Source organism: Salmo trutta, chromosome 13 (genome assembly GCF_901001165.1).
Source record: "Salmo trutta chromosome 13, fSalTru1.1, whole genome shotgun sequence".
In the NCBI taxonomy this organism is placed as follows: domain Eukaryota; kingdom Metazoa; phylum Chordata; class Actinopteri; order Salmoniformes; family Salmonidae; genus Salmo; species Salmo trutta.
This window is the reverse complement of record NC_042969.1, coordinates 41,543,523-41,554,330: the sequence shown is the minus strand read 5'-3', so window position 1 is coordinate 41,554,330 and position 10,808 is coordinate 41,543,523. Positions and strand designations below refer to the sequence as shown.

The 10,808-nt window shown below is 45.2% G+C and overlaps 1 protein-coding gene across 1 annotated transcript; it reads right to left on the bottom strand.

Moving 5' to 3' along the window:
• Nucleotides 1–1,031: 1,031 nt before the first annotated feature.
• LOC115205786 (endoplasmic reticulum-Golgi intermediate compartment protein 1-like) lies at nucleotides 1,032–8,580 on the bottom strand. The gene is made up of 3 exons (XM_029772100.1): nucleotides 8,491–8,580; nucleotides 4,141–4,245; nucleotides 1,032–1,103 (listed from the first exon to the last, which is right to left on the bottom strand). The coding sequence occupies exons 1-3, from the start codon at nucleotides 8,566–8,568 to the stop codon at nucleotides 1,035–1,037; spliced, it is 252 nt and encodes an 83-aa protein (XP_029627960.1). The 5' UTR covers nucleotides 8,569–8,580; the 3' UTR covers nucleotides 1,032–1,034.
• Nucleotides 8,581–10,808: the final 2,228 nt, after the last annotated feature.

Below are 10,808 nucleotides of genomic sequence, written 5' to 3'. Positions count from 1 at the left end.
TCGGTTGTTTTGGGTCGGTTGTTTTGGAATAAGTTCAATTGTCCTGGGATGCGCTTCGGTAAAGTCATATTCCTGGTCGTAGTGAGTTACCGCCTCTCTGATATCCAATATTACATACAGCCCGGAAGAACTAACACATACAATTTTCTGGGCTAACAATGTAAGAAATAATACATTAAAAAAAAATACGTTAAAGTTTCCTAAGAACTAAAAGTGAGGCAGCCCACTCTGTCAGCACCATACCCTGCCTGCGAGAAAGATGCAGGACACACACTCTGTTCACACGCATTCTTATCTCACACACACACCTCTCACACACAAACACACCTCTTACACACACACACACACACACACACACACACACACACACACACACACACACACACACACACACACACACACACACACACACACACACACACACACACACACACACCTCTCACACACCTCTCACACCTCTCACACACACAAACACACACAAACACACCTCTCTCTCACACACACACACACACCTCTCACACACAAACAAACACACCTCTGACACACACACACACACACACACACACACAAACACACACACACCTCTCTCTCGCACACGCACATGCACGCACTCACACACACGCACACACACGCACACACACGCACACACACGCACACACACGCACACACACGCACACGCACACACACGCACACACACACACACACACATTTATTTAACCTTTATTTAACCAGGCAAGTCAGTTAAGAACAAATTCTATTTACAATGACGGCATACCCCGGCTAAAACCTAACCCGAACGACGCTGGTCCAATTGTGCGCCGCCCGATGGGACTCCCAATCACGGCCGGTTGATACAGCCTGGAATCAATCCAGGGTCTGTAGTGATGCCTCTAACACTGAGATGCAGTGCCTCAGACCGCTGTGCCACTCGGGAGCCCCTCAGATTCCCTCTCAGTGCTCTAGGAACAGCTACATGTCCTGATGATGAGTAGAGAGATTCTGCTGACAACAGATGGAGAGAGATTGACAGATCTCTACGTACGGTTGGAGCCCAGCCTGTCAGCTCCTCCCAACGCATTAAAGGCTCCTTGGACATTCTGCACCTGTAGCGTAACAGAGAGCGAGACAGACAGAGACAGAGACATAAAGACAGAGAAAGAGAGAGACAGAGAGCGAGAGACAGAGAGAGACAGAGAGTAAGAGACAGAAAGAGACAGAGAAAGGGAGAGAGGGAGACAGGGAGAGAGAAAGAAAGAAACCGAAAGAGAGAGAGTGGGAGAAAGACAACGAGAGGGAGAGAGACAGAGACAAACACCAACTGAGACTGCATGCAGAATTCTGCAAAAAATATCCTCTGTGAACAACGTAAAACACCAAATGCATGCATGCAGAGCAGAATTAGACCGATACCGGCTAATTATCTATATCTAGAAAAAATACGTTAAATTCTACAACCACCTAAAAGGAAGCGATTCCCAAACCTTCCATAACAAAGCCACCCCCTACAGAGAGATGAACCTGGAGAAGAGTCCCCTCAGCCAGCTGGTCCTGGGGCTCTGTTCACAAACACAAACACACCCCACAGAGACCCAGGACTGCAACAGAGTTAGATCAAACCAAATCATGAGAAAACAAAAGATAATTACTTGACACATTGGAAAGAATTAACAAAAAAACTGAGCAAACTAGAATGCTATTTGGCCCTAAACAGAGAGTACACAGTGGCAGAATACCTGACCACTGTGACTGACCCAAACTTTAGGAAAGCTTTGACTATGTACAGACTCAGTGAGCATAGCCTTGCTATTGAGAAAGGCCGCCGTAGGCAGACCTGGCTCTCAAGAGAAGACAGGCTATGTGCACACTGCCCACAAAATGAGGTGGAAACTGAGATGCACTTCCTAACCTCCTGCCAAATGTCTGACCATATTAGAGATACATATTTCCCACAGATTACACAGACCCATGATAAACTCCCATATCTACTGGGTGAAATACCAATGTGCCATCACAGCAGCAAGATTTGTGACCTGTTGCCACAAAAAAAGGTCAACCAGTGAAGAACAAACACCATTGTAAATACAACCCATATTTATGTTTATTTATTTTCCCTTTTGTACTCTAACTATTTTCAAATTGTTACAACACTTTATATACACATAATGCCATTTGAAATGTTTTTATTCTTTTGGAACTTATGTGAGTAATGTTTACTGTAATTTACAGGAGGGGGCTGAACATGCACCCCTGTGTTGAGGGTCAACCTCACCAGCTGTGGTATATCCCCAAACACCTGTGCACATTTTTGTTTTTGCCTTAGCACTACACAGCTGATTCAAATGATCAACTCATCATCAAGCTTCAAGTGGTATTTATGTGTAATAATGACATTCTCTTCTAATGTTTGTCCTCATGTGTCTGTTTTTCAGCAGAAAGTACTCTGTAGCCACTTAGTGTGGACACCAGATGAGACCACACACACATTTATACTTCTCAGGTGAGGGTGCTGTTTAGGTAAGGGTGTGATGTCTGAACAAAAACAAAACAAGCTATTTTAAATCACCCACGTTGAAGAAATGTACAACAATTAGACACCCTATAACCCACACCTACACACTCATGTATCAATCTGATTGATGGATTGTGTTGTGCAGTAAGCGGGCTCAGGTGTATAACTGTGGCTTCCTCCACCTTCAAAGAATAGGCAAGAGGGCCAACCATGGAGAATAGTAAGACACTTCATTATTTCTATAACTACGCTAAATTGTTTGTCCCTGCGTGCCCATGTTTTTCAGCATAAAGTACTCTGCAACCACTTAGTGTGGTGTGGACACCAGGTGAGGCCACACACAGATTCCTGGTGAACACTGTCTTTTTAACTACCTTATGTTCTCAATAACAGTCTCTCTCCTTCACTTCATTTCTCTCTCCTCTTCTCCCTAAATCCTCTAGGTTATATCAGCTGTGTCGGTGAACCCCTCCCGCATCTGAACTGGCTACATGGAGGGCACAGCATGATCAGAGGTGAGAGGTCACTTGGTCAGGTCAACAGGGAGTATTGTTAAAGAGATGCTTTACATTGAAATACAGATAGAGGTGTAGTAGTCCCAGAGTTAATGATCCCAGGTCAGTTTATTTTATACAGGAAGTATTATTAGAGAGATGCTTTACATTGAAATACAGATAGAGATGTAGTAGTCCCAGAGTTAATGATCCCAGGTCAGTTTATATTATACAGGAAGTATTATTAGAGAGATGCTTTACATTGAAATACAGATAGAGATGTAGTAGTCCCAGAGTTAATGATCCCAGGTCAGTTTATATTATATAGGAAGTATTATTAAAGAGATACTTTACATTGAAATACAAATAGAGATGTAGTAGTCCCAGAGTTTATGATCCCAGGTCAGTTTTGAATTTCAACTCCTGATGATTATGATGACTGATCGTGTTAGAATAATAAAACACAAGGCTTAATTATGTCTCTGGTCTGCAGGTATGTTTTGATGTGAGAGGTGATGCCAACCCCCAGTCCCGTCATCACCACCTCACCTGCTCTTAAGATAACCTTCGGGCCAACTGGGAGCCCAAGGCTGGTTAGGAGACACCGCTAGAGACACTGTAATTGTGATGAACTGAGAGAATATTAGGGTAGCACTGTATTTCATTAATCATATGCTGTCGGCCTCTGTTCTTACCTTTTTCCCTTTCTGTCTTCTCTACCTCTCTCCCCACCTCATCTATCTTCCTTGTTTTATAATGCACACCATATGTGCATGAAGCAGTGATGCTGGGTACCTTGTGGTGGTCTGGAGCAATGAAGCTGTGACGCTGGGTACTTCTAACTCCCCTTGTGGTGGTCTGGAGCAATGAAGCAGTGATGCTGGGTACCTCTAAGTCCAGAGGTGTGAGCTCAAAACTTTAAAGGAGGAACCACTGATGGAGGATATTACATCTCATCTTAATCTATATTGTGTGTGTGTAAAGTGTGTGTGTGGGCAAAGTGTGTGTGTGTGTGTGTATGTGTGTGTAAAGTGTGTGTGTGTGTGTGTGTGTGTGTAAAGTGTGTGTGTGTGTGTGTGTGTGTAGGTAGGTTGATGTTCAATCAGATACAGAGGACGTCTATAGAACTGTACTGACCTGTAGTTTCTCCCCGAAGGCCAGTTTGTGTATGAGGTGTGTCATGTCAGGACTCTGGGGCTGGGCTGTGGCGCTGTGGGTCGACACGTGGAAGTTACCTGGTACCTGGAGGGAGAGCACAATAATACAGAGATGAGTAGAACACAGACTTTATACGTGGAAGTTACCTGGTACCTGGAGGGAGAGCACAACAATACAGAGATGAGTAGAACATAGACTTTACACGTGGAAGTTACCTGGTACCTGGAGGGAGAGCACAACAATACAGAGATGAGTAGAACACAGACTTTATATGACCCAGGAGTCCCGATACAAATCTAGCTAGTTAGCAGATGATCCAGTTCAGTTACAAGTCGTCCTCCCTCTCTTCTGGTTGCAAAACAGTCTCTGACATGAACTAATGTAGCCTATAAGTACCATATAATACAGTATAATATAACCACAAAGAGGATGTTTTTATCCAGCGAAGAAAGCATGAAAGTTCATCTGTTAAGCTAATCAAAGTCACATTGGATTGTGACATCAGAGATGCCAGTTAGAAGCTCTGCTGACGTCAAACCGTATCCCACAGCAGTTATGCTGCTATGCTTAACATAACTCAATAAGGAGACAGTAGAAACACCCCGGGAGAGGAGACAGGAGAAACACGCAGGAGAGGAGACGGGAGAAACACGCAGGAGAGGAGACGGGAGAAACGGGCAGGAGAGGAGACGGGAGAAACGGGCAGGAGAGGAGATGGGAGAAACACGCAGGAGAGGAGACAGGAGAAACACGCAGGAGAGGAGACAGGAGAAACGCACAGGAGAGGAGACAGGAGAAACGCAGGAGAGCAGACAGGAGAAACACGTAGGAGAGCAGACAGGAGAAACACGCAGGAGAGGAGACAGGAGAAACACGCAGGAGAGGAGACGGGAGAAACACGCAGGAGAGGAGACAGGAGAAACACGCAGGAGAGGAGACGGGAGAAAAACGCAGGAGAGGAGACGGGAGAAACACGCAGGACAGGAGACGGGAGAAACACGCAGGAGAGGAGACAGGAGAAACACGCAGGAGAGCAGACAGGAGAAACACATAGGAGAGGAGACAGGAGAAACACGCAGAAGAGGAGACAGGAGAGGAGACAGGAGAGGAGACGGGAGAAACACGCAGGAGAGGAGACAGGAGAAACACGCAGGAGAGGAGACAGGAGAAACACGCAGGAGAGGAGACAGGAGAGACACACAGGAGAGCAGACAGGAGAAACACGCAGGAGAGGAGACAGGAGAGGAGACAGGAGAAACACGTAGGAGAGGAGACAGGAGAAACACGCAGGACAGGAGACAGGAGAAACACGCAGGAGAGGAGACGGGAGAAACACGCAGGAGAGGAGACAGGAGAAACACGCAGGAGAGGAGACAGGAGAAACACCCAGGAGAGGAGACAGGAGAAACACACAGGAGAGGAAACAGGAGAGGAGACAGGAGAGGAGACAGGAGAGGAGACAGGAGAGGAGACAGGAGAGGAGACAGGAGAAACACGCAGGAGAGGAGACGGGAGAAACACACAGGAGAGGAGACAGGAGAAACACGCAGGAGAGGAGACAGGCCTGGAAATCTTCTGCTCTGATCAGCCTGTATTACAGTCACACCAATGATATGTCTTCAAACCACTTGTGATCCAGATTCGCTATAAATATCTTATATTTAGTATGAGACGTTGAAATCAGTGGCCAAGTTAGACTAGGCACATTATCAATGACGTTAAATGAGACATCTTTCATAACGGTAGCAACAGTCTGATAAGAAAGCTCTCGTTCTGATGAAGCTTCACTACGACGGCAGACATGTCATGAGGTAAAATCACATCTGTGAAAGAACACGGAGTGGCCAATCATTTTAAATATAACAGGGGTCTCTCTAGGTAACTGGAACTTTCCCAGGGTTCAGTGATGGTTGTGTGTGCAAACTGGAAAATCTATCTGAAGTGAACTGGTTTTGTTAGCTGTCAAATCAAATCAAATTTTTATTGGTCACATACACATGGTTAGCAGATGTTAATGCGAGTGTAGGGAAATGCTTGTGCTTCTAGTTCTGACTATGCAGTAAAATCTAACAAGTAATTTAACAATTTCACAACAACTTCCTCATACACACAAGTGTAAAGGGATGAAAAAGAATATGTACATATAAATTTATGGATTAGCGATGGCCGTGCAGCATAGGCAAGATGCAGTAGATGGTATAGAATACAGCATATACATATGAGATGAGTAATGTAGGATATGTGAACATTATTAAAGTGGCATTATTTAAAGTGACTAGTGATACCTTTATTAAGTTCATTTATTAAAGTGGCCAGAGATTTGAGTCTGTATGTTGGCAACAGCCACTCAATGTTAGTGATGGCTGTTTAACAGTCTGATTTCCTTGAGATAGAAGCTGTTTTTCAGTCTCTAGGTCCCAGCTTTGATGCACCTGTACTGACCTCGCCTTCTGGATGATAGCGGGGTGAACAGGCAGTGGCTCGGGTGGTTGTTGTCCTTGATGATCTTTTTGGCCTTCCTGTGACATCGGGTGGTGTAGGTGTCCTGGAGGGCAGGTATTTTGCCCCCGGTGATGCATTGTGCAGACCGCATCACCCTCTGGAGAGCCTTGCGGTTGTGGGCGGAGCAGTTGCCGTACCAGGCGGTGATACAGCCTGACAGGATGCTCTCAATTGTGCATCTGTAAAAGTTTGTGAGGGTTTTAGTTGAAAAGCCAAATTTCTTCAGCCTCCTGAGGTTGCGTGCATGGCCATGCAGTCATGGGTGAACAGGGAGTTCAGGAGAGGGCTGAGAATGCACCCTTCTGGGGCCCCAGTGTTGAAGATCAGCGGGGTGGAGATGTTGTTTCCTACCTTCACCACCTGGGGGCGGCCCATCAGAAAGTCCAGGACCCAGTTGCACAGGGCGGGGTCGAGACCCAGGGTCTCGAGCTTAATGATGAGCTTGGAGGGTACTATGGTGCTGAATGCTGAGCTGTAATCAATGAACAGCATTATGACATGGGTATTCCTCTTGTCCAGATGGGCTAGTCTTCTCAAAGCACTTCATGATGACGGAAGTCAGTGCTACGGGGCGATAGTCATTTAGTTCAGTTACCTTAGCGTTCTTGGGAACAGGAACAATGGTGGCCGTCTTAAAGCATGTGGGGACAACAGACTAGGTTAGGGATTGGTTGAATTTGTCCGTAAACACACCAGCCAGCTGGTCTGAGCATGCTGGCTGGTGTGGTCTTGGGATGCCGTCTGGACCGGCAGACTTGCGAGGGTTATCACGTTTAAATGTTTTACTCACGTTTGCCACGGAGAAGGAGAGCCCACAGGTTTTAGTAGCGGGCCGTGTCAGTGGCACTGTATTGTCGTCGAGCAAAGAAGTTGTTTAATTTGTCTGGGAGCAAGACATTGGTGTCCACAATGGGGCTGGTTTTCTTTTTGTAATCCGTGATTGTCTGTAGACCCTGCCACATACATCTCGTGTTTGAGCCGTTGAATTGCGACTCTACTTTGTCTCTATACTGACACTTTGCTTGTTTGATTGCCTTGCGGAGGGAATAGCTGCACTGTTTGTATCTGTCGGTCGTGTTTACGGTTACCTTGCCATGATTAAAATATATACGGCTGAGACTATAATCGATGAGAATTCTCTTGGAAGATAATGCATTTGATTGTAAGGAATTCTAGGTCAGGTGAACAAAATGACTTAAGTTCCTATATGTTGTTGTGATTACACCATGAGATGTTAATCATAAGGCATAAACCCCCGCCCTTCTTCTTATCAGAGAGATGTTTGTTTCTGTCGGCACAATGCGTGAAGAAACCAGGTGGCTGTACCGACTGATAACGTGTCCCGAGTGAGCCATGTTTCCGTGAAACAGAGAATGTTACAATCTCTGATGTCTCTCTGGAAGGCAACTCGTGCCCTAATTTCATCCACCTTGTTGTCTAGAGATTGGACATTGGCGAGTAATATGCTCGGAAGTGGTGGAAGTGGTGTGCTCTCCTTCTGAGTCTGACCAGTCTGACCTCTCCGGCGGCGACCATGTTGTTTTGGGTCGTCCTCTGGGATTAGATCCCATGTCCAGGATGGAGGTCTGAACAAAGGATCCGCGTCGGGATTCCTGGTCGTAATGATGGTAAATTGACATCGCTTTTATATCCAATTGTTCTTCCCGGCTGTACGTAATAACACTTGAGATTTTCTGGCCTAACAATGTAAGAAATTATAAAAAAATAAAATAAATAACTGCATAGTTTAAGGATCTGAAGCACCATCTCTGTCGGCACCATTTTGATCAGAGGTATGTGTAGTGGGGGTCAGTAGTGTCTCCTTACTTTGTTAATAGTGAACTCTCCCTTGAAGCGACAGCCATATCCATGGTTGAGAGGAACCTTCATGATGACCCATCTCATCCTGGATATCAAGCTCCACCACTGGAGGGGAGAGAGAGAGAGAAGACAACAGTGGTCAGATCATTTCTGTTGGGTACCTGCTTAGTCACTGTACATAGTAACACTCTCTCTTTCTCTCAGTCCTGATCTCTCCTGGCACGTAGGCAGACAGGACCCTATTTATTTATTTTACCTTTATTTAACTAGGCAAGTCAGTTAAGAACAATTCTTATTGACAGCCTAGGAACAGTGGGTTTACTGCCTTGTTCAGGGGCAGAATGACAGATTTGTACCTTGTCAGCTCAGGGATTTGAACTTGCAACCTTTCGGTTACTAGCCCAACACTCTAACCACTAGGCTACCCTGCCACCCCAATTTAAGGACCCCCTCTGTGGGGTGAAGGATACAGAGGGAGCGAGAAGAGAGAGGGAGGTCTGGTGTCTATTCACATGCAGAGCGACCTTCGACTTTTGGTATTTCAGAGGACAAGTTTAAAACCATCTGCTGCAACGCCAGCACCTAAAACCATCTGCTGCAACGCCAGCTCCTAAAATACACCCCGGGTCAAAATGCAGTATGGATATAGATACAGCTGCATGTTTGTAAGCTAGAAGCCTGGAGAAAAGTCAACTCTCTCCATTTCAGATTTCTAAATAGATATTTAAAATAGGGTCGAGAGAATGAGGTCATTCAGATTTCTCTTCATAATATAGATGTTGGTAACGGAGAAAAAAAGTCATCCCTTTTCAATGCACATTTAAGGAAGTAGAGAATGATGTAATATATATATATATATATATATATGGAGAGAGAGAGACATGTAGAAGGCTGGAGAATAACAGTCATGTACTTCTATATCAGTCTTAATATTTCACAACGTCCCAAAATAGAGGAGATGGGATGAATACGGAATAGTGTGATGAGGTGCCCTGGTTCTCTTCTTGGTCTCTTTCTTTCTCTTCTATGTAAAGATGAGGAGGATATTCATCATGTGTTATTCCATGAAGTCAAAGATCAAGTCTTAACTTGTTTTAGTATCTGTAAAAAAAGGTCATTACAGGGAGGTAGCAGGGGCTGGATTGAACAATATAAGTGAAGAAGAAGAGAGATGTAATGCTGAGAGATTAGAGCCGTATGCCGTTATAGTTACTCATCGGTTTAATATTACTTTTAGTACAATTTTCTTTCTCTCCGCATTGTTGGGAAGGGAGACCGTAAGAAAGCGTTTCAAATTTAGTCTACACCTGTTGTTTACGAAGCATGTGACAAATCTAATTCGATTTTGACATTTGGGACCGTGTATATGAGGCCTCAGCTAGACTTCACAGCCGTTTCTGTCACCTATTTACTATGATGATTTACATGGTTGTTTACCAGCACTCAGACAGTTGTAATTACTAGAGTTGCATCCCAAATGGCATTAAATTCTCTATATAGTGCACTACTTTTGACCAGAGCCCTATTCCCTACATAGTGCACTACTTTAGATCAGGGCCCTATTCCCTACATAGTGCACTACTTTAGACCAGAACCCTATTCCCTATATAGTACACTACTTTAGACCAGAGCCCTATTCCCTATATAGTGGACTACTTTAGACCAGAGCCATATTCCCTATATAACGCACTACTTTAGACCAGGGCCCTATTCCCTACATACTGCACAACTTTAGACCAGACCCCTATTCCCTATATAGTGCCCTACTTTAGACCAGAGCCCTATTCCCTATATAGTGCACTACTTTAGACCAGAGCCCTATTGCCTATATAGTGTACTACTTTAGACCAGAGCAGGACTGACTCATTACCAGAGCAGGACTGACTCATTACCAGAGCAGTCTACTCCCCACAGAGCAGGACTGACTCATTACCAGAGCAGTCTACTCCCCACAGAGCAGGACTGACTCATTACCAGAGCAGGACTGACTCATTACCAGAGCAGGACTGACTCATTACCAGAGCAGTCTACTCCCCAAAGAGCAGGACTGACTCATTACCAGAGCAGTCTACCCCCCACAGAGCAGGACTGACTCATTACCAGAGCAGGACTGACTCATTACCAGAGCAGTCTACTCCCCACAGAGCAGGACTGACTCATTACCAGAGCAGTCTACTCCCCACAGAGCAGGACTGACTCATTACCAGAGCAGGACTGACTCATTACCAGAGCAGTCTACTCCCCACAGAGCAGGACTGACTCATTACCAGAGCAGTCTACTCCCTACAGAGCAGGACTGACTCATTACCAGAGCAGGACTGACT